The sequence below is a fragment of the Gavia stellata genome, chromosome 16, assembly GCF_030936135.1.
Source record: "Gavia stellata isolate bGavSte3 chromosome 16, bGavSte3.hap2, whole genome shotgun sequence".
Lineage (NCBI taxonomy): Eukaryota > Metazoa > Chordata > Aves > Gaviiformes > Gaviidae > Gavia > Gavia stellata.
The window spans coordinates 3,840,868-3,867,874 of record NC_082609.1 but is presented as its reverse complement, the minus strand read 5'-3'; the positions used below and the strand labels follow the sequence as shown (position 1 = coordinate 3,867,874).

General features: G+C 45.1%; 1 protein-coding gene across 1 annotated transcript; it reads right to left on the bottom strand.

The window, feature by feature from the left end:
- Positions 1-1,884: 1,884 nt before the first annotated feature.
- PCBD2 (pterin-4 alpha-carbinolamine dehydratase 2) lies at positions 1,885-27,007 on the bottom strand. The gene is made up of 4 exons (XM_059825357.1): positions 26,973-27,007; positions 24,130-24,261; positions 5,325-5,405; positions 1,885-3,874 (listed from the first exon to the last, which is right to left on the bottom strand). Exons 1-4 carry the CDS (start codon positions 26,973-26,975, stop codon positions 3,779-3,781), a joined length of 312 nt encoding a protein of 103 aa, XP_059681340.1. The 5' UTR covers positions 26,976-27,007; the 3' UTR covers positions 1,885-3,778.

The window sequence follows — 27,007 nt, the reverse complement described above, 5'->3', positions numbered from 1 at the left end:
AGCCCCGGAGCACATCCGATGCCGCCGCTGCCCCTTTCAATATGATTTTTGCAGTTTACTAGACCTGAGCTCCCATTTTGGGGAAAGACAAGGATTATTCGCTGGCCCTGTTTCAGAGACGGTCCTGTGAAGGTGCGATCTCCAGCCTCGCAGGACTCAAGCAGCGATCCCAACCACGTAGCATGCTGCCGGCATCTTTCCTACTCTGCTCTCTCAGCCTCAAGTTTTTGCTTTTTAATTTCCTGTGGCCATGGAGCACCATCGGAGGCTCTCCCAGGGACAGCGTTTCCCACACGCCGTGGGCTCGGTTGGTGCGGGGGACACACCGAGTTAAATCAATCTTGACGTAGGGAAGTTACCTGCAAGGAGAAGGCTGTTCCGTGATGGAATATCCAAATATTTCAAGCCACAATCAGCCTGAAAGCAAAAAAACCCCAACCCCCCCAGGGGAATATTTAAGCTGGTGGCTGCCAGCCGTGAGCCGAACCTCGCTGTCAACAGGGAAATGTGATTAGTTTGCCGGAGCGGCACCGTCCCGCGTTGGGATGCGACCCCGCAAGCGCACGAGGAGCAGGCACCAAACCAACCCCGAGGAGAAGCCGGCACAGGGGATGAAGCCGTATTTTGGGCAGCTGCTCGATCCGTAACGTCACGGAGCAGCACAGCCCCGGCGAGGCCGTCACCTGGAAAAGACCCAAACCCTGCGCTCTGGCTACTTCTGTTCAGAGCGGAGCCGATGATGCTCTTCACAGGAGAAGGCGCCTTAGGCTGAGTTTCCTGGCCCCAGTCCAGCGCCTGTCATTAAATCCTTGCTGCATAAATTTCCCGTGAAGTTCTAGCTCGGTCAGGGAGACTGTGCATCCCCTCCCCGTGCCCCTCAGCATCCCGCCCTTGCCATCCCGCACCAGCAGCACACGTGCAGGCAGAGAAGAGTTGGGGAAATGCAGGAGCACGGAGCGGGGCTGGGTGGCCGCGAGCTGGCTGGCGTGGATTTAGGGAGCTACGTGAAGGGGAGTCAGGGCTCCTCGGCATCGCGGGGCTGCCCTGCCCGGCTCTGTGGAGAGCAGCGAGTTGGGGATGCTGCTGACACGGGGCGGGAGGTGGAGTTCAATGGGGGTTCACCGCAGATTCGGGATGCGTTTCGGAAATGCTGGGAATCCTGTCCAAAAAAACCCAACCCCAAAATAAAAGGTGCTTTTATAAGGAAAGAAATCCCTGCTTGCCTGCGAGGCGAAGCAGAGCCCAGGAGAGTGCCATTGCTTCCTGACCCGCGCAGGGAGCGGCCAGCGGCAGGCGAACAAAACAAAGCGGGGCCGGAGGCAAAGGCATCGCCTGGGAGCCCCGAGGGACCCGTGGCGTGAGCGGCACGATGGCAGACCTCTTCACGGCATCAGCGGAGCCAGGATTTCACTTCTGAGACTGCCTCTGAACTCAGCACTCGCTGGAAAAGAAAGCGGAAGCCGTTTATTCACTATTTTTATTTTATTATTAGTAGTGTTGCACAGCAACGCTCACGAAAGGCACTCGCAGGTCTGTGGGATGCCCCAGAATTTAACAAGAAATCGTGGCTAAACAAGCACCGACCTAGAAACGACAAGCGTTTCAAAGCCGTCCTCCTCTTTCCCGAGTATTCTTGCCTCTTTGCCAGTCAGGGATCCTCAAACCACCACGGCTGCACGGCTCTACACCATAGCTGGACAACACAGCTCTCCGAGCTAAATTAGTTGGTAGGGATTTTTTTCCTCGGAGTATGTAAATAAATATCAATATTCTAAACCAAAGACCTCCCAGCAACTAAATATTATTTATCTTAAATTTATCTCAAAACTAAACAGCTTTGTCACATATGTACAATAATAAAGAAACAAATTACAAAGGGGGAATTTGATTTTATTGGTTTTATTCAAAGTGCACACGTTATATATCAATTTCTAACAACAGAGTTTTCACAGTTCATTAGAGACATTGTCAAAACTTCGGGTGAAGCTCATTTCACTTCCCCACCAGTAACAGGAGACATCACAGCCTGGTTGTTTGTTTTAGTTTTACTCATTCCTCACAACAGTGACCATTTTCAAACCGTATCGGGGAAATCCACCGCTTCACTGGGAAAAGGCACTTGTAAGCAAAGGACATTTGAGCACATAGTCTGAATTTGGGTCTTTTTAGGTATTAACTTGATATCCCAAGCAGGGTTACTGACAATAAACCCCAACATCTTATGTCTTGCTTCCTGCAACCAATTAGCACATGACAGCGCACTTGCTCAGGATTAACAAAAAATACCTTTCTTATTTTATTGACATGAATGCTTGCGTGGCAGCTAGTGGCATTTTGCATCCCGAATATCTGAGAGACCACACACATCGCACATACACCCGATATAGATTTTGGCACTCATGTATCTCACTTCTCGGTAGCCGGTAGCCGTGCCGCCGGTGCCATTCGAGCAATGCGTTCAGGCATTTCGGAGGTGTCAATCTCCCGGGAGCTCCGCACCCAGAGCTGCTTGCAGGACGTGACGGTGCACGTTAGGGACACTCGGCAGCGGGATTGCAGAGCGAGAGGCCCTTCTGCACGCCTTAAGCAGGTTGAAATCTCCCTGCCGGCAGTGGAAATCTGTCTCGGTGAGGATCATAGGATAAAAACAAAGACTTTGAAACAACAGAAGAAATTATTTTAAAGCTCGTCAGTGAAATCTGCAGCTCTTGGAACAATGTTCGCAATGAGTAATTGTAGATACAAAAAAAAAAAAAAAAAAAAGGGTGAGCATAGCTTCAGCCGAGCCCAGCTTAGCAAGAATCCTGCTAATGCTGCTTCCTTCACTGCCGGCAGCTCCGGCTGATGCTCCGGGCACCCAGCCAAGCTCCCCCCCCGCCCCGATCCAGCAGGTACCGGAGCATTACAACACAAATAACAGCTCAATCCTGCAAGGTGCTGAGCGCTGACCCAGCCCGGTAAAGCACTTAAGCACATGCTTCATTTAATGATGTGAGTGCCGGGAGCTCGCTGGGATTGTTTTGTATTTGCTGGACAAGAGCTGAAGTTTTCAGCAAGTGGAGGACCCAGCCCTGCATCTCGGACGGGGAACGGTTCTCAAGCACGCAGCAAGACTTTTATTGGATGTAGCGGCTAGGTTGGGGGTGCCAAAAGGGCAGATGGGTTCGAAGAGCCATCGGACAAGCACAGAATAAACACCGAAATGCAAAGCTGTGACCGCTGGTTGAGCTGCAACTTCAAGGAAAGATCATCAGCCGCTTGCGCTGCTCTCGCCAGCGTCGCTTGCGCTCGCCACCGGTCACCGGCAGAGAAGGAGGTACCAAGCCAGAGGGGACTGACCCGGCCTGGCTGCTCTTACGCTGTTTGAAGGGCAGAGATGTACAAATCTATAGGAGGGAAGCGGCCGGGCACGGGGCAGGCTCGCGTGGCAGCTGCCGCCAGCCTCGGCTCCCACGGGCTTGGGGAACACCAACAAGTGCGGGTGGGCTCCTGCTTTCATTCCAGCTTGTTTTAGTTTTCTAGAAAAGGATTGTTCAAAACTGAACTCGTTGCTGGTTTATCTGCTACATCCTCATGCAGAGCTGGCGATGGCAAAGGACAAGCGCAAGCATCCAGAGGGGGCTCAGACTAAGGGCTTAAAGGCCAATGAAGCTAAGCCACTCTTTTTACAAAATATCTTGTCTCAGAGGTTTTGTGAAATCAGAGCTACAAGGAATGAGGGGTACCATTTAACTACAAAATATTGGTGGACGCTGTATTAAAGCGTTTTACATCTTGGTTACACCGAGGCAGCAGCTTTGTCAATAAACTGAGCCAGCTTCACATCTCTCTTGGTCAGTCCACCGCAGTCGTGGGAAATCAGAGTTATCTGAACCTGTCAAAAAGGACAAGAAAGGGGTTACAAAGTCATTTCAATCTCTGCCACGCAGGCTGAGCAGCAAGTCACCAGGAACGTTGTGTGCCTCTGTAGTGAACTGGTTTTACACAATGCTCCCTGCAAGCAGGGAGCTGGATGCTCACTGCTCCCGTAAACCAGGAGACGTTGTAGGTGAGGAGCCTTAACAGAGCCTGAAGTCTAACCGAAGCGAGCCCCTTCGCAGAATAAAACAGGCTTTGCATTCTTGGGATTCATCCAAGAAGAGGTGTCCGATTAAATAACTCATTCTTTACGTTTAAATTCCACAGATCGGTTTCACGAAGAACCTGGGCCAGTGACCAAACTGCCAACAGCGGAGTCAGGGGCTCAGGCGTTTTGTTAAAAACCAGCACCCTGAAGGTGAAAAAATTGTTAAGCTTGTTGCAGATTAATTTCAAAAAGAAAAACAAACGGACTGGTGCGTTTTGCTATGACGCAGCTGCCTGCATGGGTTTGTTTAGACTAAGCCAGATGACAAGTTGGGCGTTACTTTGTCTCGCCTTTGACGGAGATTTTGGGAAGAGAGATGAGGGAAAAAAAAAAGAAAAAAAAAGATAAATTCTGACTATTCTGGAAAGCCAAGAAAATCATGAAGAGTACGTGATGAGGCCTTTGTCCAGTGATCGTTTGATGTCCCCTTAAACAGGGTGACCTAAAGGGCTGATGAGGAGGAGCCTGTGCTGGGGTGCCTCTGTCAGGGGGGAGACCTGGGGATATCCTGCTAGTGTATTTTTAGTGGGATTGCCATATATTCGCCAAATGCTAAAACAAACAACTCGCTACAATGCAGTGAGAAGTATTAGAAAATAAAAATAAAGGCAGAGCATTAATTTCCCCCTTCACACAGCACCTTTCATTCGAGGGTTGCAGTATACCTTGTAACCCTTGTAAACACGAGACCACCATCAGTTAGGTAATATTATAAAGAAATTTTATAAGCTGCTATGTTGAGACATAGGAGCCTACAATTTTTTAAAAAATCAAATCTAAATCCAGACTGCCAGGCTGCCATTTGGGTACCTACACATCGATGGTCTGCTACGCTACGCCGCTGGGCTCCCGACTTGTTGCACAGAAAGGAATGAGAATTGGTGAGTAGTTTCAAAACAGTCATTTATTCAGGTTGGCCAAATAAGAGTTTAAAGGCTTCTATTTTATTTTTAGACCTCAGCCAGAGAGGTCAAGCGACAGGTCCAAACCATGGGGCTGGTAGCAATCGCAAAGAGCTTGATTCCTGATTCCTCACCACTACAAATATCTCAGCATCAATTTAAAAATCTCCCATCTCTTTAAAATGACACCTCTTTCCATTCCCTTACCAAGCTACAAAAAAAGGCAGAGAGAATGGGCCAGCGGTTTGGTCTCCTTAACTTGCCATGCCTGTAAGTAGGGCTGGTGAACACGTTACCTTGCTGTAGACATTAAACCATTCCGGGTGGTGATTCATCTTCTCTGCTTGCAGAGCAACGCGCGTCATAAATCCGAAAGCCTAAGGAGAGAGAGAGAGCGAGCGAGCAAGCAAAGAGGAAAATACTTCTCCACCTGCCAGGAGTGGCGGTGGATCTGCAAGATTCACTCCAAAATCTCAAAAACTCCTGGAGACGCTCCAGGTTGCTGCACCTCGGGTTTGCGCGCGTTGAAGGAGCATTTCACCTTCTCGCGCCACCGATGCATTTCCTGAGACTGCTGAAATCATTCCCTTTGGACCCCAGTAAATCACTCTGCTCCATGTTACTTACTCCAGGATTCAAAGCCATTGCATGAGAGCAATGACTCTACCTTTGGCACCCAACGGCAATTTTAAACGTCCATCCCAAACCCCTCATCCCTTACCGCATCTTAGAAACGTGCCATTTCTAATTAAGCATCATGCCACAGTATTCCCATATTAGACAGATACCACTTCTAGAAACGCATCCTTTCACATAATTATTTTGCTATTTATTTTACTGGGGGGAGAAAGGCGGCAGGTGGGTTCGCCCCTCTGCTTTATGAGAAAATGTTTTCCCTTAAAATAAGTTAAAATAGGTTTCCCAATCCTCTGCCCCTATATTCTGCACGGCACGCTCCCCCAGGACGCAGGTTTTATCACAGGCTCAGGAAGAAAATAATAGCAGGCCCTTGCCAAAATACTTAGGAGCAAATCACTGCATTATAAAGAAAATTAGAATGTCCATGTAAATCAAGAATGCAATTACGCAGCGGGGCCCGAAGGGCCTTTGTGCGTGAGCAGAACGCCTCTAAGTCAGCGGGCTTTGTTCATACCGAGCTCCATCCATCGGGGTTCAGGACCTGAATTAACATGCAAAGCAAAAGTAACATCCACGTTATAGTCTGGTTCGTATTATAATACAACAAGCTCAACAAAACCCTACCTGATTTAGGTAGTTTTTTAGTGCTAATTTATGGAAGAGCATGTATATAACCCGCATTCCACCAAGCGATGGCCGTTTCAAACAAACATGTGGTCAATGAATAACATATAATGGTTGATAATAGTTTCAGTCTTTTTTTCCTCTCACAAATTACAAAAACCTTTAAGTAAAAAAAAGAATCGGTGCCTGGATGAAGTATGACTTTGTTAGTTGCTTTGCCAGTCAAATGAATGCAAACGTTATAATCAGAGGAAATCATTCCAATGAGGTTTGTCATTTGGAAATCACCAAACTGTCAGCAATTAAAAAGCTTTTTTCTTTGACCCAAGAGCATTCCAAAATTCGGGAAAATCTAACTCCCCTTGAAGCTCTTGCTTGGTTTAGTTTTACTTCGAGTGAACAATTACTTCTAAAAATTTGCAAATGTTTCAGCAGCCCACTTTGAAGCAGAAAGCTGCAAGTTGTGCATTAGATGTTAGCAATGATTTGGAAAACTTCTGCATTAATAGTGCTGACTGATACTTGATTTAAATGTTTCGAGTGTCCGTGGGCTTAACAGGAACGCTGTTTCCAACACAGCAATCTATACACAGCAATGTCCCCAAAAGTTTAAAACAGCAATTGCATCTGCAACTAGATTGCCTTTGTGCAAACAAAGAGCAAGGGGAAAAAAAATAGATTAAATTTATGAAAACCCCTACCAGGTTCACGTACGCTCTACCAGTGTCTGTCTGTCCATCCCAGGAACTCACCCACCCATGTATATACACACAGGTTACACTACACAAACACAATTCATTGACCGTGTGACAATAACCATCGCTCCAACGGAAGGCGGATAGAGCGAACTACGCAAGCAAACGAGTCTACTAAATTAATCTGCTCTGCAGACCTTCCTTCACGCTTTGTGATGACAAATCCTCCCGATCGGTGGACCACCAAATCCTCTCCGATCAGCGGACCACCATGCCAACCCACTGCCTCTTCCCCCCAGGGAGTAAAAAGTCTCCAGCTGGATAAAACAGCCGTTGGTCTTAGCACTGTTCATCTTCCCGAAGAGTCCTCAACTTGGGGCTGTCCGAGTCACGAAAAGGGATTAATTCCGGCGCGGAGGACCCTCCCCAGGACAGGTCCTGCTGCTCGTTGCTCCAGCTGACCACGACGGTCCCAGCCAGGGCGATCTGGGGTTACAGCGAAGGATGAAGCACGTCCTCCCGTCTTTCGGCATGCCCCGCTCGGCTCAGAGACGTTCTCCCTCATTGCACGTTACCCAAAGCAACTTACTTCTTGCATTTTAGTTTATTTTAAATTATACGCAAAAAGCATCACCCACTAAGAAAATGAGCTACGGTTCTACCGAGCAATTTCACCAGCGCAATCTCCATTAAGGTCCTAAATACTTCCTTTGCTAATTAAATGAATTGGAACGCTATTGTTTATGAATCACCTTTATATTTGTAGAGCCGTAACCTTTCTTTGGGAAAATACAATTGGCTCTGGGAGGAAAAGATATTTAGGTTTGATTAGATATGAAAACACTATTACATAAAATCAGTTTGGACATTTCTTCACGTCTTGAAACTTGATCAGTAATTTGGTCTAATTGGTGATCAAGGAAACTATCTTGTGATCAATTAAAGTAATTACCACATTCCGGCAACACAACCAACCTTAATTTGAGCAGGAGTCTGCACTTCTTCAACTTTAATTAAAAATAATGAAAATTATTAAGCAGTCTGCAGTACAAGATCATTGTCAAGACTGCATTGGTGGGCAGGGTTTATCAGACCATCACACATTTCTTGATGAAAAGTGGGACAAGCACTTTCCTCATGACAGTAAGACCCAACACAATCTTGGCTTTCGCTACACTAATAAGAGATCTGCAGCCCCTCAGCCCCTAATGCGAACTTTTTCCGATTTTTCCTTGAAAAATGAAAAGAGAGGAGAAAGAAAGGAGTTAAGCATTTTCTAGAAGCCATTACAGAGTATTAGAAGAGACTTCGATGTACTAAATATTATAAAGTATTCTGATATTTCAGTAACAGGCACATTAGGCAGACATTTTCAACCTAATCCTTTTAGGACATTTGGGCTAAAATAACACCCAAACATACAGGTTATTCTAAATAAATTCATCACATCACCCAATTCACGGCCGACTGCAAAATCCCTGTAATGAACCACCAACAGCACCAGAACAAACAATGAGCGAAGCAATTTTGCACAAGACGAGGAGATGCCTTGGGTGTGCCAGTACGTCTCTTCCCTTCATGTCTTTTAAGATCATGAAAGAAGGAACTAAAAACTAGTGGCGTTTCCGTCGTAACATCACTTCTAAAATGATTTTTAAATACTACCAGCCACAGCACGTCTCCATGAGATAAAAATCAGGGCTACTTTTGGAGGAACAAGTTAACCTAAGTAAAAAAAAGAAAACAAAACACAAAACTTAAAAAAATTCAGCTATCACATAATGTTTCGGGGCTGGCCAAACTGCTTTTGAAAGTGACAAAATACGCTATCACAAAATAAAATTTAATGCGACTTTTGTTGCCTGAGAATGGGAAAACCAGGGCCAGACACTTTGCTGTCAGAAGTGGGAGGAAAGATGAAATTCCATCCGCCCCTCTGCACCGCACAACCCTTCACAGCTCCGGGAGAACCGCGGGATCCGCGAGCTAATCTGCTATTATTCTTCCTTTCACACTTCTTAAGCAAGGAATCAATTCATCTTAATACTTTTTAAACATGCTGCTTTTGTACAATGCTTGCCAACATTATCTTGATGAGTTATACATCAAAGCAACACAGGTCGATATGTCACGCTAATACATCACCCACCCGCGAGTCCCCAGTGATGGATTACTCCAGTGCATCTCCAGAACAAAGCAGCTGACAGTACTTCACTCAAAAGTGGAGATATTCAAGAAAAACAGCTGAAAGGCTCAACAATATAACCATACACACTTCTTATTTATTTGTTTTAAAATGCGTACGCTATGAAGAGCGTACCCGGGCTTCTCAAATCCTTCGGACGCTCAGCCAAGGAAACCATATGCTAATCACAAGTACATTAAGGTTTCTGTCTCCCATCTGTCATTATAACGCTGGAGGTAGCATTAACCTCGACCTTCTGCGGTGCGAGGGCTACCTGTCTTCCCTTCCCCACCCACCCCGGCTGCATCTGTATCATTTATCAGTGGGAAATGAATAAATAAAACAAGTTATAGTGAGATTGTCGTACGAGGCAAGAGATTTGCTTTCACACATTTGCTTTCCATTCACCCAAGCAAAAAAACACCCTTGCACGCAGGATACAGCACGTGTTCTCCTGAGCGGTTTGACACTTACAACAACAATAAACTCAAATCATTAAGGTTCACTTCCAAACTGCAGAAGCTTTCACATATCCAGCTGACGTTACCACCTAACACTGAGCTACGGGCCAGCAGATAAAAGGAAAAAGCTCTTTAATGTCGAGCTATTTTAAGTTAGGTTTAGCTAGTCACGAGGGTCTGACTTCATCTCATGATGTTTTCTGTTGTGGTCTCTAGAAAAATCCAGGGTTTATTTTATGTGAATTCTATTTACCCCATTAAGAAAGACTTCTACCTTACAAATAGACAAAAATCATCTCACAAGGCCACACGCTTCATCTGAAAGTGACAACAGGGTTAAAACACAAAAAAAGAGGAATCCAACTGGTATTTAGGAAGGTGATGGCAGCGCGGGAGGACAGGTATTCATTCTCAAAACCATGTGCCCATTTTAGGGTTCTTCCCTGTTGGCATCACCATCCTGCCTGAACCATCCCCAGGGATGCTGGAACCACATGGCATGAGATATTTTCCTCTTCTTTTTTTTTTTTTTGGCTCTGTCTGGATTCATCCACGATATAAACCAGGGGAACACCTTCCCATTGCTCTTCCCCTTTTTAATACCATTCCAAGAACAGCGGGACAGTCCTTAAGAACCCAACTAAATCATGTCCCAAACAAGACCTAAACTCCGGTTATTCACGTCCCCATCTCTCCGGTGAGAGCACAAGCAATGGAGAAGCCGGCTCAGGTGCTGTGCCCGTGTTGCCCTGCTCCCCCCATCCCACCCCATCCAGGCACGGGCAGCCAGCGGGGTCTGAAGGTGAACATCACCTAACACATCACAGGTAGATAATTTTTTTTTCTCCTCTTTAAATAGCTTAAGCAGCAAAATATGGTGAATGCAGCCAAGCTTCCCATTCCCCAAGCATCGCTCGGGACTGGGGAAAACAATACTCCGAACTCTGAAAGACACTAATAAAGGGAAAGGATGGAAGAGGAATACTACAGACATACTGGCACGTACTGAGGTGCCATTTCCATCTTCAAAACAAAATGTGAAACTAAAAAAACCCCACAACTACCATTCCCAATGTAATTGTCTATGCTCTTCTGTGTTTACAACATCCTTTTAACATCCAGAGTGGACTGCTCGCGTCCCCCATACTTATCCGCACACATCATTTATACAAAAGTGAAATGCTGCTTTGCGCTCTAAAAAAAGTTACCTATTTATATTCATATTATAGCCGTAAACACTCCTTTCCATGTTAGATCTGCAGCGGCGTATGTGAAAACCTTTACACCATGTTCTACAAAGAACGCTGTTTCTGTCTCCCAACACTTGTTTACAATTATGTCGGTGAAGAAACTAGCCCGCCAGCTCTATATCAAACATTTTTGACAGCAAAAGCACAAACACTGATCTATTCTAAGTAGTTTGCCACTCTGTGTAATCTTGGAAAAGGCATTCTTGCCTTTGATTCTAAAAATGTTTATACTTCATACATTATGCAAATAGTTTTTATATATTAAGAAATAATGCAAGCAAAGCTCAAGTTAAATTAAATTCTTCAACAATAACCTTGCCAAAGCACTGATTTTCCTATAAAAAAAATTATTCCAATTTGTTGATCTTACATTGGATGAAACATACTGTAACAATCTTCGTAATTTATGTCCTGTTGGGACACTATGATTTAAAGTAACATAATACAGACCAGCATCACCGCTAATTTAAACCACCTGACCAGATAAACAACAGTTTCCCCTTCCCTCTTCACTGAGGGTATTTCTGTTTATTGTCATATGATTTACCAATTTGAAGAACATGAAGAATAAATGGAGGCAAAGAGAAGCGGAGCTCGGAGGCATGGCCTCTCCTCAACGGGGACGTTGCTCACACAGGTACCGGTACAATGTCAAGAGCCGCGGAAGATGACAGAAGGCAATTTCAGGAATGCTGTCCCAGGAAAAGCCCAAGCCGCTCGCGGCGGAGGGAAGTTTACACTCGCTCGGCACAATCTAGACCAGGTGCAGCACTAGACGCGACACCGTCCTGACGATGCTCAAGATGCAGCTCTCCAAAAGAGGTCCGAGTCAAAGGCTTCGTCTCCCAAGCTCAACAGTGACCTAAGCTATGACATCACTTTGTCATAAAGCAGGTGCAAGCGTAACTTGCCCCATCTGAGCTTCAACTGGTCTCAAAAACAAATACAAATTCTCTGCTACGGCCAAGGGGATCAGTGCAAGAAAAGGGACTAAGAGGAAGGTAGAGAGCACTGACCTGCTCCTAAAGCCTTCTCCTTGCTTTGCTTTCCCCTTCCACTCGAGCTCGCCAAGGGCGTGAAATACCCTCGTGTGCAATCTGCGTGAAAAACCTCAACTTTATCTTTTCCAAGCCTGTTTATATCAGGATTTTCATAACTGCTGAATTTAGACCTATTTTTCTCCTATTGGCGATAATACGATACAAAATGTTACATCTATTACCGTCTTCCTCATCACATCTTGACTTTTCCAGCAGCCTCGGTGCTGAGGATCATTTTTCCTATTCTCATTTTTATTACAGTAAGTGATTGCACCTGGATTTCATGAACAGAAAGCAGATAATATTCTCGGTGATTCAATGAACAGACTTCACACCAAAACTAATCATCTATCCCACCAAAACGATTTATAGACTTGATGGAGTAGAAGTGAGACAACATGGAGATGTCTTAAGGCAGCATAAAAACGTCTTTCTGGGAATGATAAAAGTTTCAAGCCTAGACTCCACTGGGTCAATACAACCGTACTACAAAATACATTTATTTGCTTATAGGTGGATCAAAATAATTATAGTTGCCCATGAAGACTACTGCAAAATAAGTAGACATCCTAAATCCCAACCAAACCTGGAACAAGGTCACATGGTATTTGTGATATATCACTTCATATAGAAATATTAAAAACAAATGCTTTTTTTGGTCTTGTTTTCCCAGTTCCAATTCCTTAGCACTCTAGGTAAACATAGACTCATAAATATTATTTTATTTATTAAAAAATGTAGATCTCTAATTTAGATTTTCAAGAAAAAGAAGGAAAATAATCCCAGGTTTCAGGACTGGACTTGAACATGGAAGAAATCCTCCAGCCACATAGTCAGCGAAATGTGGCTCTCCACACCTCCCAAGCCATTTCTGCGTGCTTTGTGCTCAAAAATGGAATATAAAGGTTGCACTTAGGAGGTTTACACCAAATAAAATAGCTATTTCAAGAAACATGACTTTTTTTAAATGAGCTTTTTGCACCCTACCTAAAAACATGAAATAATACAGCGAAGCCCCCATTAACTGAGCACCTGCTAAAGCAATCAGCCACTTAAAATAATAAACTCTCTTGGCTGCGCAACTGAAAGAACAATGATAATTTTACTTGTTAAAGCAAATGTTTGGCCCAGCAAATCAAACCCCTGGCTGTACTGTAATAAAGCCATCACACAAACCACTATAAAAATAAACCAGTAACAAGGTGCAGTTAGTTCCCAGTTCCAACCTTTTGAATTCAGGCACCTGAACCCTTCGCTAAGGCACTCTGCTCACCGACGTGCTTCGTGCTGCGCAAGGACGCTGCCGCTCGGGCAATGAACCACCCTCGATCGCACGGTGCCAGCCCGCAACATGAAGCCATTGTAAAACAGACCAAATGAGAATTAATTTATGTGAACGCTCCGCTTCAAAAAGTTGCTCAAATCCTCTGACTTTTATAGAGCTCAGGTATGACGTAGAAGAACAGAGAAGTTCATTATCCCATCGCAGCACGTTTTGGATGGAACAGATCTGGCTACAGCAGAACAAAACGCTACTACTTCCCCCAGTGTTTTCTTTTTACTCATATGCAAAGGAATGATTTCATTCTGCAGACATGAAAATGAAGTTCACATGCCATACATGCTGTTGATAACATAGGGAGCGCTCAGACAAAATTCTCCTTGGTCTTTTGGCCAAGATTACACATACTACCAGTTCGATATCCAAGATCTTCCCTGCTGAGTATCCAAGGGCAATGATAGCCTGCCTCTGATAATCCTCTAAATCTCTGCCATTTACGATCCTAAGAAAACATCAAAGAGTAGTAAGAAAGGCAAGGCTTTATGATGGATCAAGAGAAGAAGTGGCTAGTCTCATGGCCATTTCATCTTCCACTATCCTCCTACCCACTACACTGTCAGCTTTTTTGTTTCGGTTTGGTTTTTTAAAGACAAGGTCAACAATTCAAACACGCAACAGAGAAATCGCGATGGAGGAGTGAGGAATTTGGAGAGGTCTTCCTATCTTCCTCTTGGCCAAGACAGAATCTAAAAAGACCTAAAGCTGTGAAATAAAGCAAACTGAGGAACATTTACTGCAGATCCAGTCAGGGAATCATTTCACTCAACCGAGCTGCTGAAAGCATCTTACTGTGTTGTCAGAATGGGTCTTCATGTTTGGAAGCCTCTTATAGTAGAAGAGAGTAGATGATACATGGGGGCAGCGAACTCAGCAGGAGACTTACCTAGGCCAGCACTGGCAGGCTTTTAATTTATATTGCACTATGAAACTCAACTACTATTTTGCAGACAGACATTTCAAGTCTAGAAGTGACAGATCCTTTGGAAAAAAAAGAGTAGGACAGAGCAAGCATCTTCCCAGACAATGTGTTTCTCCTCGGGGCATCCTTCAACCTCCGAGCAGTTGGGTTCCTTGCCTGGTTTGCCATGCCCACTATTCCCTATGTCATCTGGAGGTCACCTAGACCTGTGCTTCATCTCCTGTCTCTGGTATTCGGAAGAATGGCTGGAGCAGGGCATGGACAAATGGACAAACGCAGCTGCATTAAGTTACATTCTTAAGAACCAGGCTCACTTAACTGCCAACAATTTAGATAGACAACCTATACTTAGCACTTTCAACTGTCTTCAGACCCCTCCATGTGCTCCAAGCACATGCCTGGAAGCCGCAGAGCACATTCAATGTGCAATATCTTGAGAGGTTCCACGGTTTTTTTGGTTGGTTGGCTTTTTTGCTAAGACACAAGGGTTCCTCTGGGTAATCCACACCATTTGTACATCGGTACATCTGGGAACAGAGAGACGGGCTCACAAGGGGAGACAAAGACTAATTCCGAGTCCTTCAGTGAACATTAAATTTCTTTTAGAAATTGATATGAGCACGCCACGAAGGGAAACCCTTTCTGCACCTCTGGTTTTTATTAGATTGGGCATTACAAGACGCGTGCATAAATGCAACGTCCTGGGCTCGTACAGCTAACACTATTTGTGCTCGCTACAAGCACACACCCACTGTACCATGGAATAAAGATTTTCCCAACCAGGGACACCTTGGTCATACACAAACTCATTTAACTGCCTACTGTTATTCTCATCACAGCATAAGGAAAATCACACTAGATCGTGAAATCAGGACTTTCCCCTCGGATCCTAGGAATAAAAAACATTTTCCTATGAAGCACCCTTAGCAATAAATAAGCCCAGCGGCGCGGTGCTGACTCAGCACGGGGCTCCCCACTCATCAGCGCGTTCCTCACCAAACCCCTCCAGGACATCACAGCCAGCTTTATGTTTGTCCAAAGCAACTTTTCATCTCAGCCCAACAAAATTAAAGGAAGAAAAGGGCAAGGGGAGGAGGAAGAAGGGAAGCTCTCCCCTAAAAACCTACGTGAAGTGGATCTGCAGCTTTATAAAAGAGGAATGAAAAAAATTACACTCGCCTCACCCCGATAAACTGCGGGCCTGCCAGTGGCTTTTCAGAGCAGATGTAACGTTTTAGCCAAACGTGATTGTTTGTGAAAGAAATAATTCTGATCAAAACCCGAAATTGCAGCCAGCAGAAGCGCTGCACTTCGTCACGTTAATCCGCCCTGACGGGGAGCGGCGAGCGGAGATTCCTACTGCGAGAGGAGCAGATGCGAAAGGTCAGCGCTGGCCCGCGACTTCAAAACCCTTAACGTGTAAAACAGTGTGCATTAAAGCCTGAAACAGCTCACCGCGGGATTAACGGATGTCCGCTAAGTGGGTTTGATGTGCTTTTGGTGAGTAATGGTTAATTTTTAAATAGGGGAGTTGTAGTTTTATTTTAGTTTATTCTGCCAGTCAGAGTCCATTTTTAATTACAATTGCAGAGGATAATATCCCAAAGCGTGTCTCTCCTTCATGGGAGTACAAGAAAGTGAGAGCTGCTGGTGTAAAAGGCAATTAATGGTCTCAAAACATAGTCGGGCATTATTCCAAAAGCAAGGGGACGCAAAAGGTTTAACAACCAAGACAGAGAGATGTGCTGTTTGCATTTAATCAGCATCTTTCCAGCACCCCCATAAAAACAAATTTTAACGCATAGAGTTGCAAGACACCAGGCTTCTTTAACTGAAAAGGTAAAAAATTATTCTGAGCGACCACCTTCTTCAGAAAAAGCAACATTGGCCTTATTTGCACTTTCCCAAATGAAGGTGTCCAACTGAATTCAAACCCACTGAATTTTCCATTCCTTTTCCAAAGGTGGTTTAACGAGGAAAGAGCCTGAACTGTAGTTAAAATGAAGTTGACCTGCTCGCATTTGCTCTCTTTCGGTACGAACGGACGGCAGCCCTGCCCGCATGGCTGATATAAAGTTTGTTCTGTTTAATTCAAACAGAGTGAACAATCAGTTTGTACAGCTGAAAAAAAGGAGAAACGTTTCTTCTACTCCAAATCTACAAGACAGCTTGTGAAAGCCAAAAGGCATTTTGACAAATAATTTCTTTTGCACTTTCAGATCAATGCCTGCAACAAGCGTAAGGCAAATGCTGTAATAATTTTTACTCGTGTGATAATAAATCCATCTTTTACAGAAAGCATTTGTATTGGAGCCAACTGGAGAGCAGCCCAGAGGTCAGCTGGGCAGATTTAAGCAGCGGCCTGTTTAAATGGAGATACAACAGGTCTACTCGGTGGGGCAAACCCAGCAATTAGAAACACCACCGCCCCCAGTAATTATGAACAATAAAATAGTGGTTTGTTCTAAGGAGAAATATGACTTAGCTCATCAAGAAAATGGGCATTCCTAATTACAGTTAAGTCACGAGAAAAATTAAACTGATGCAACTTCTACGACACCTGGGATGGGACATCTTGCATGATGAAGGACATGAAGGACGCCTGCCCACTCTGAGTCTTCAATTTAAACATGATCAATTTTATTTAAAAAAAAAAATAATGTTGTGACATTTTAAATAACCCTGGCAGCCCAACACTGGTGGTACTGCCATGATGATGGCATAACGGTGACACCGGTACTGTAACTTGCCACAAGCAGATGGGACACGAGGGCACTGGGATCTGTACCCACAGACCCTGGCCAAAGAGGAGACGAGATACCCCGCAGTACGAAGAGGAGCAATCACTGCTCATCGCCTGCCGGACCTTTATCAGGCATGAATTTCTCATACGCATTACAACCGTGAAGTTGTAATGAAGGGACTGAAGGACAAAATGACGGTTCCCAGACATACAAGGAAAGGCTAATTGTCAAGGACTTTAGAAGATGTAAGAGGCTGCTGATGCACTAAGGCAACTCTAAGACAGAAAAACGTTGCCAAGTACAAAACATCGGTCTGAAAAATATTCTGGAGCACTGGCTGACTTTACGCATGGTTTTGTGCCCCACCAGCCATGCTGGCCATAAGAAGAAAATAAAGCCTGTATTTCCCAACTCCCAATACCAAGGATTTAACCTCTGCCTAGACGCAACCCAACTGCGTATTTCCACCACTACAGACTTCCTAGCTCTGCAGAATTTCCCACCTGTAGCAAACCCTGGCTCCCAGGTAACTGGAAGCATCAGTGGAAAGGGGACACGCTGACCAGGGCACCAGCATCATCTCCTCCTCCTTGAAGCCCAGGGAAGGAGACTCATAAGCTTTCAAAGGAGCCTTCTCCCCAGAACCTCTCCTTTCATTTCACCCAGACCCGGAGCTCCCTGCCTTCCCCGGGCAGTGCCAGGCAGCGGTGCGGGCAGGTGGACCGCGTCCAGGTCCTGCAGCTGCGCCTTGACCCACCGACTCAGAGGCAAGAGTGTTATTTACTCAGTTGATCACAAGAATAAACTCAAGGAAGGTGTGACCATCCAGGAATCATATATCCTTACTGTGTGCCACTCCGAGATGCTTGAGCCAGTTCATTCACTCCGTTTCAGCCTGCAGGTTAACCTCTGCCAGTCCCGAAAGCTTCACTATCAGTTTCTAATAAAGGAGAATGTCAACAGGCAGATATGCCAGAAATTCATTATTTTCAAGATACAAAGATTTTCTCAACTCTGTAAATCCACCCATAAATAAGTCTGATTTATTGTAAATCGGTTATTGTATTCATAAACGCAGGGAAGTTAGTGAACAACATAACCACCAAAAGAAATACTTTCATAACTTTGCAGGTGCACAAATCACAGCATATGGGAGGGGACTCAAAGGATAACGGAAAATGAAGCAGTTTAGGAAAGCCTATATGAAAACCAGCACCTACCTAGGCGGGTAAAAAAATTAAATTATTTTCATTCAACAGGCAATCTAACACAAAACTCTAGCAGGGGGAGCAAGCAGACCGATACTACGTTAAAAATAGCAATTCCCCCCCAAAACGCATGAAAACAGGTTTGTCTTTTGATGAGCACAAGTGACAGTCAGGGGCTGAGGCTGCTCAGGCTTTGAGGTTAAACACAACTGACATAAGCTGCACCTGAATCCAATCAGTCCCCGGGCTCTGAGAAGATTCACACGCGAGGACTAAATTTGTCACAAATGGGTTGGTTTCCGATCCTCCTGTAGCCAACTTGCTTTATTCTGACCCCCATTTAACAAATCAACTTAATGGGCACTGGGAGTGCTATAAAACTTAACAATGGAGTGATTTTAACTTTTAAAATATAGTTATGAAGCAAAATGTTGGAGAGCTCCTTCAATACTGGAAATCAAATTAAATCTAGACATTTTTTAACAGTCTTGACAGATATAATCCTAGTTACCATGTAAATTTATGGTAAGCTGCTGTGATATTAGCCACAGGTGCTACTTTTAATATATGGCCCGCATCTGGCTGGGAATAAAATTTCTCAGAGGACTGAAAATGACCTCACTATCAGACAATGGAGAAGAAAAAAACCCCACAAGGCCACTGTGGCATATAAAAAGCTGGAGATGTGGTCCACAACCGAATATTTAACATAAAATTCATTTTAGCTCTGCAGATTGTAGGTTAAAGGATATTATGTTTTCAATACGTAAAAGGCGTGGACGTATTTCAGCCAAACAGGCAAAAGATTAAGTACATAAAGCGGCAATGAAATACACTGCCCATGTATATAAAAACAAATTTTCCAATCTTTGATCAAGGCTGAAGACAAAGCAACGTGCCGGGAGCAGAAAAAGGACGTATCAACACAGACTACTTTGCGGGGACTGGCACCAAGTACCACTCTCAAACCAAATAAAGAGTATTCACCGCATATCCTACCAACTTTGTTTGGATGTGTAATTGTGATATTACGACAAGGATAATCCATTTAGAGGGGCAAATATGAGTATGTCTCCCTACAGCTAACGGTAAATAATTGGCGTTTCAATGAGGGGAAAACAAAGCATCCGCTGTAACATGCTCTGTCTCATTTTTCTTTCCTGGATTTCAAGCAAGAGATCTAGAAAATTTGGAAAGGAAATGCAAAGTGAGAATAATAATTTATTTAATGGTTCTAGATTTTTTGCACATCTTTAAACAAGTTCTCAAAAAACCCAGAGTCCACAATCACAACGAAACACATATGCTTCTACTCTCACTGCACAGCGTCCTCCAAAGCGTCTCCTTACTGTCCCCTCCACTGAGGCTCATCTTTCGCCTGTGTCCTGTAGCCCCAAAACACATTTAAAATAGCTTTTAAAACTCTTAGAGCATTTGATTTCCTGTCATTTTATAAAATGATGTTAGAGCTCTTATGGAGACTTCCTACATGATTTTTGTTTTTTTTTAAAAAAACAACCTTAATTAAAAACTTACCCTATAAAAGAAAGCAGCTGTAAATGCTGAACCTGACCATCAGCAAACATGCCCACCTTTGTAATTTCCTAACTGCATTTTCTGCCTTCGCGTGATTACCTAAGGAAATGCAATCACACAGGCAGTTGCCCCTTAAACCCTCTGGTCAAATCCAACCAACTTTGACAAGAGACATGGAAGTCTCAAAGTTAAGACGTTCCTGCAAATTTGGGGAAAATGAGCAGCTGGGTAAAGGACCCAAACAGAGCACTCAGCACCCCACACCCAGAGCCCTTTGCAGCCACCCACCACCTGCCCAGCCGGGACTGGGCTCGAGACGAACCCGGGGGAAATTCAGATTTTGAAGCTAGGTCTGTCCCCCTTGCAGGATCCTGAGGTGTACTGACCTGAAACACCAAGGAAATCCCAGGAAATTCCTGAGATACAGGCCAGGACATCGAGGTCCTCAGCAACCCTTCCCTCCCTTGATGACCAACTTTTAGCAATAGCCTCCACGTTTCTGCAGCTTCTTTTCTGAGTTTGCAGAACGATAATTGGGAGAAGTTACCGGCATGGTCTGGAGGCGTAAATTAATTTTCTATCCTGATTCCGAATTTTGCGTGCACAGACTGGAAGCTGAGGGCTTGCTCCACAGCTGGAAGAGAAATGTTTTGTTTCAGTAGCACAGAGACATGAACGGACAAGAGTGTGCCTTCTTGATGCTACACAGTGGCCCGAAAGCCTTGCTGGCTGCCTTTCTCTTCCCTGCAGTCAGGGAAAGAGGACCTGAATAAGCTCCCTGATGTGGCTGTGAGGTTTACAGAGGCCCACCAGCACCCAGACGCGTGGCAGGGCTCAAGACCTGCCGTGGAGTGGTCCAAGCCCACCCGCTCTCCAGGACCTCGCTCACGGCCAGAGGTTTCCACCAAGCGCATGTTCAACGGGGAAAGCGACTCAACCAGGGGGATCTTGAGCCAGCGCACCCAAGCGAGGGTCCTGGAGGTAAAAGATTCCAATTTAAACTCATTGCTGCCTACCTGCTGCGGCAATAACATGCAGCACTTGCAAGGCGTAAGGAGGAATGGACGCACTGGTGTGATCAGCACAGCTCTTCCAGACAAGGTGCTCTCCTCTACAGTTGAGTTGCATTTGCATTTTTTCCCCCACCGTTGGTGTATTTTATATCTTATACAAGATTCAGAACACCCACCCACCAGGAGCCTGTCTCACGCTAAAAGCAAAGGGAAGACGGGACAGCACCCACCACCCAGCACTGCCCAGTCCAGGACACCGGGACCGGTGCGTGGTGGGCACCCACAGCAACAAAACTAACAAAGGGCTTCCAGCTGGGACCCCAGGCTGCTTTCCAGCTTGCTTCAGAGAATTGTACCTCCAAAGCCCATTTTCATGAAAGTGTATCTTCAGAGTACCAAACAGCACCGGCACTTTCAAGTTCTGGGTTACAAACTAATTCCCTAAGCCAGAAGTGTCATTAGCTTGTCAGCCTTACAAAGGCAGCCCATTGCTGATCGCTTTTAACCGAGCTAATCTCAGCCTGAAAGCTTCAGGAATCTAAATAACTCTTGTTTCACAGAAGTTTCATTTCATTCTCATGCTGAAAATAATATACATAAACCAAGCTCATGTCTACACATTTGCACGACTTTATAATAAAAGTTGTGTTTATATTCTTAACATCTGTTGACATACACAGACTTTGTAAACCTGGCATAGATTTTAAAGCCACAGAATTTTCCATGCATCATGAACATTATCTGCGAGAAGCAATAAAAAAAAAAGCAATGAATACATTAATCATACCGATATCATCTGCAAAACGTAAATCTGAAATACCTTTCATGTCAGCTCAACTACGCTTTTATTTCTTTTTTTTTCTTTTAACACACCTGATTTTACACCATCTGTAAAAAGGCAGCAGGAAGATCACCGAGGAAATGATATTTCTCAGTGCTCTGACTTCTACTAAATACTCTCACTTTAAATAATGTAAACAGAGTATTTATTACATGAAATGAAAGAAGTTTTACCTACAAGCTCAATTTTTTTTCATTGCAGGACTAAATTCTCCCAAAGTACAACGCAGGTATAGCTCCGCTTTTGTCATTTGTTCCCTAGGTCATAATAAACACAGTATTTACTAACAGTTATTCTAAACATAAGCGTCAGTAAGTATACATCCATAATTTTAATTTACTTTCAGCTTCAACTTATCGAAAGGCAAATACGCACTCTCTGAGACCAGCTCGGGATCTGCACATTGAGCCTTTTCCCAGACTACGATAACAGGAATGGCTTCTGCCCTCCGCAACTGCCAAACGGGGACACTGCAGCTAGTTCCTACAAATCAGCAGGCGAAATTCTGCCTTCAGATATTCGCATATAACCCTGATCCCACCAGAGCTGCACGGAGGACCCACCCGCCCACCTTGTTCTCCCAGCTGGGTGCAGAAAGTCCAGTTTTGAAACCAATTCCCAGCCTTCGCTCTTGTTTCTGCCTTACCCAACATCCATGAAGGGCAACCAAGCATGAAAGAGACTGTACCAATACCTCCCAAACAATTCAAGTGGCAATTTTTTTTGAGTACCCTTTCTAAGATGATGCGTACTAGAAGTATAAATTTATACTTAGTCATTTACTAATGAGCATATTTAAATATACTCAACTTCCTATACTGGTATGTGCTTCATCAATCTTCAAATGAGGAAGACATATGGATCTACCTATGTTGTAAGGTAAATCTATGCAGTCAACAAAATGACAACTTTGTGAATTTTCGCCAAAGCAATGGGTTTTCTAGATACCTGCTGGTGCAGCACACTGATTTGTCTCTTGACCAATCTGTTGGCACACTGCCCGAGTCCACCTGATCAAGCTGACTTATTTAAAGTGCGCAAAACCACTTTTTTATTAACTTCGGGGGAAAAAAAAAAGTACTTTCTAGTTGAGCTGAACCAAAAAAGACTTTGACCAAGCCCCAGCAGAGATGCCATGTCATGAATAGTCAAAGCACAAAGGCTGAAAATCTCAACTCTTCCAAGAGTTACTTTATCTCATCGGTGTCAAACGTGCTGGTCTCTCCCAGTTGCTCCAGCTCTCCAAGGAGCTGCCTGCACATCTCACCAAGGTTTCATGTGAGCTCCCTCTCACGGGCTTCCCTCCTTCGTTGCCCTCTGAATAATCTGATACGGTTCTGTTTGTTCTGTATTAACGTTCAGGTTTGAAGTGCAATCCAGGAAAAAATGTACCCAGGGCTCTGGACGTGCTCCCTGGACCAGCACCGTCCTGCTCGTGAGCTGGATTATTCTGCAGTTGTTTTCTCTTTTGCTTTCGCCCAGCTCAGAGGAGCTGGGAGCATCTCACCCACCTTCTCTCTACTGCCCGGGCTTTCCTTACTGTGACAACTACTGTCTGAAATGGCAAAAGAAAAAAAGCCAGCCTCACAAATTGTCGTTCACATAGCTCACTGTGATTTCCTGAAAAAAAAAAATATCTCGGTCTGGGTTTAGGCACAGCCCCGTAAATACGCATCTCACAGCACAGCTCTCGGTCCCTACACACACCAACAAAGCCTGGAGCTCACTGAGTCCCTCCCATAGCGGGGAAAAGAACCAGCTCAGCGAGAGCCATCGCCCGAACAAAACCCTGGGTTTCCTCTTCCACCCAAGAAAGCCCTCACCTCTCCTTCGGGAATGAAACAGAAGGGAAACGCGTGCTCTTGGAATGTGACTTCTTTTTTCAAGCAATGTCATAATTCCTCAGAAGGCAATTTTTTAGGGGAACATAGCCGACCACAAATCTCAAGAGAAATTCAGTATTTCCAAAGCAAGTTCAAAACATGTTCTTGAGAGTTTGAGACATGGCTCAGGATCCTAACTCCAAATAAAAACCCAACGACGTCTAACCAGCAGTCTGCTGTGCTGAAGACACTGCGAGATCAGCTACCACGATTCATTCAAGAACATAAGAAAACTCTGCCTTCCTGCTTAGAAGGTGAAACATATCGTATTTTCCCCACCTTATTTCCCAAACGTTTCTGTTACGTTTACCCATTTTTCAAGTTTTTCCCAGACAAAAATGAACTGTCCATCAGTTACGTATTTCCAGCATTCATTTACAAGTGCTAGTAATAAAAAAAAAAAAAAGTCAGGATCAAGTATTGTTTGTCTAATCCCATAGCACCAACTCTGACCTTGACCCTAACATTAAAATCAAGGAATTACAACAAATATTTAATACTATTAGAACAAATCTACGTAACAACTACAAAACGGAATTAATTTACTCCACCTAACGAGATCAGAATCAGACAGCAATCCGTTGACGCAAACCCAAGAGGGTTTGGCCCCACAAGGATACTCCCAAATTTCTGAATATAAATATTTTCCCATCAGGATCGTATGGAAATTAAAACAATTACATTTCCTTTTTTATTAAGAGTGGTATATAACAATAATTACCTGATTAAAATTTTTGAAATTGAACTCTTTGTAGATGGCGTCTCTTTCGCCTAACTCAGACCAGCCTGAAGCTTTGAGATCAAGCAAGACTTGGCTCCTCTCCTCTGTCGTCAACCAGTGAGACTGCGAAGACTATTGAGGGAAAAAAAAAACCAAACATGACACGAGTGAGGCTGAGGTTCTCCTTTGTACAACAATAAGAAAACCACACAGTGAAATTGTGGTTATGTACTGTAGAAAGTTAAAGAGGTGGAAAATTCACTGTCCAGTTTCTTCCTGCTTATAATTTCACAGAGCAGCATAACTTAAAACAGCCAAGAAACAGCGCTTCTGTTTGGTCAATTAAGTTCAGCTAAATGCTTTTGTACAAAACCAGCAAAGAGCGACAGGCTCTTTCACGTGGTCACCAGCATCCATGTACCCATCCCTCCTCCATCTGAATTACCCAGATGCTGTAACAATTGAATTAATTTCCAAACATTCCACTCTGCCATATAAATAAAAGATTATCTACATTATACGCTAAATATACAAGGCTAAAAGGGGTGTCAGGGTAATACCTGTAATTTAAAAGACAGAAGCAAACTAGGAGATTGTGTTCTACGTAACTTGTATGTTGCTATTCCTAAGAAAGCAGGAATCCATTTAAAGACAGCAAGCAACAAAGAGCTTTTTAACGAACAATGAAAAGAAAAAAAATCGACAATACAGACACAATTATGAGACGTTACAAGTTACCGGTATAAGCACGAGAGTCTGCAAAGCACATATGCTTAAATATGTTTTATTTTAAGCAAAAGGAGTCCTCCGAAGGCACTGGGAGCACAGATTACACCCTCTGCTTAAATATCTGCGTCAGTGCCTGATCCGTGTGTGAAGTCGGAGCCAGACCCGGAGAGGGAGGAAAGCTCTACGGGGCGTTTGGAAGAGGTTTGATATTTTTCCTAGAAGCAGAGACTAAGGGCACGAGTGATTACTTAGGCGAGATATTCTAACGGCTGGGTCTCAACCTCATATTATAACCGCAATGCTTTAATGGGAAGAACTTTTCTCCCTAGCAAAGCAAAATTCAGATTGCTTTACTCTTTATCTCAGCAGCTAGCACAGCTTTGTGAGAACTTCCAGCAAGGGGCTGAGCAATTTTCCTCCAGAGCTTCAGTAAGGCATTGGAGGTCTGCGGGTACACGCCGCCGGCTCAGAGGGTTTTTTGCCTTTGATTTTTTCCCTATGAATTGTCACTTGGCGCTGGCAGCTCTGCTCCAGAGCCCGGCAGCAGCCCCAGTGCCACCAGATGGGGCTGCGAGCCCGAGCAGAGCAGGAATTAACCCAATTAGTGTGACCTAAGATGCAGGACGGCCAAGGAGCAACATTTTCACCAATAATAAGGGACCAAAAAAACCCCCAAACCGCGTAAATCAATCTAACAGCATCACTGCCACTGCTTGCGGATACATCCAATCCAAGAGATGAGGTTTACAGGTCCCAAAATGAACTAATTTAAGGTCTTTAGGCTTCAAACGCAGCTTCGGACTTGCAACAATACAAATATCGGGTTTGTTGTTGCTATAACCGCAGTTGCAAGCATCAATCTCTCACATTCTTCTGTTTTCCAAGCATGTATAAAAATTGCCAAAGCTAACAGCCATCCTGACATGAATTACTTTATCTGGGACGAGAGGAAATTAGTAGGCTAATTTCCAAAAAATCACGGGGGTGGGTTTTTTTGAGATGGCAAAGTCCAGGACTGCGACCGGGAGGCAGGACAAAGCTCTCTGCTGCCAGCACGGGAGATGTTCTCCGTCGGTTTTAGGGACATTGCAGAGGCCTGGCCTGGCCGTGCAGGCGTTGATGAGACAATGCCGTGACTTGAAATGAAATCGTACAGTTTTTAATAGACCGAGTTTGATGCGGGCCCTGGAGCACACCGACCGCAGCATTTTGCGTGGGAATCGGGTGGGAAGGCCACGTCCCGCGTTAGCCCCTCCGACACATCACGGTGACATTCAGAAACGTAGCAGAAAGCAGCAGGAACTTGTTCGTAAAAGGCAAAGGAGAAGGCGGGAGATGCCGTTTGCGTTTTCACAATCACGCGCCCACAGCACCACGCCACGGGACACAGCGCGGCCCCCCCCGAAAGGCAGGAAGGTGCAGCGCGGGCACCGACCTGCAAATATTGACTTAGTGCACGCAATGGCTGCACCTGGGCCGCGACAGGCGGACGACACGCTGTCGTATGGCGGGTTGAACCTCGGTAATGGGTAACGTCGTTTGGGAGAAGCTCAGGGGAAGAGTCATTAATTACATAAAACATTAGGACGAGATATTTCATGCTTGAGGGGTGAGGGTCTAAACCTGCGCGTGCAATTAGTTATTCACAGGATCACAGAGGTTGGAAAAGACCTGTAAGACCATCAGGTCCAACCACCACCCCAACCCCACCATGCCCACTAAACCATGTCCCGCAGTGCCACGGCCACACGGTCCTTGAACACCTCCAGGGATGGTGACTCCACCACCTCCCTGGGCAGCCTCTGCCACTGCTTCACCGCTCCCTCAGCAAAGATTTTTCCTCATATCGCTTCATGTAAAAAACCACAATCAATCACGGGGTGGGACGGCCGTGGGAAGCGCGGGAGGAGGTGGGGGGGGTGGCTGCGCCCCGACCACGCGGGTCCGTGACCGGCTCCGGGGGCGGCCCCTCCGCTCCGGCCCGGCCCGGCCCGGCCCGCGTCCCCCCCCCACGGCCCGCAGGCCCCGGCCCCGCAGACCGCCCGCCCCGGGCTGGGGCCCAGCGCGGCCCCGGGCGGCCGCTGCCCTCCCGCCCGCCCCGCCGCGCCCCTCACCATGGCAGCGCGGCTCCCGCCGGCGGCTCCCCGGG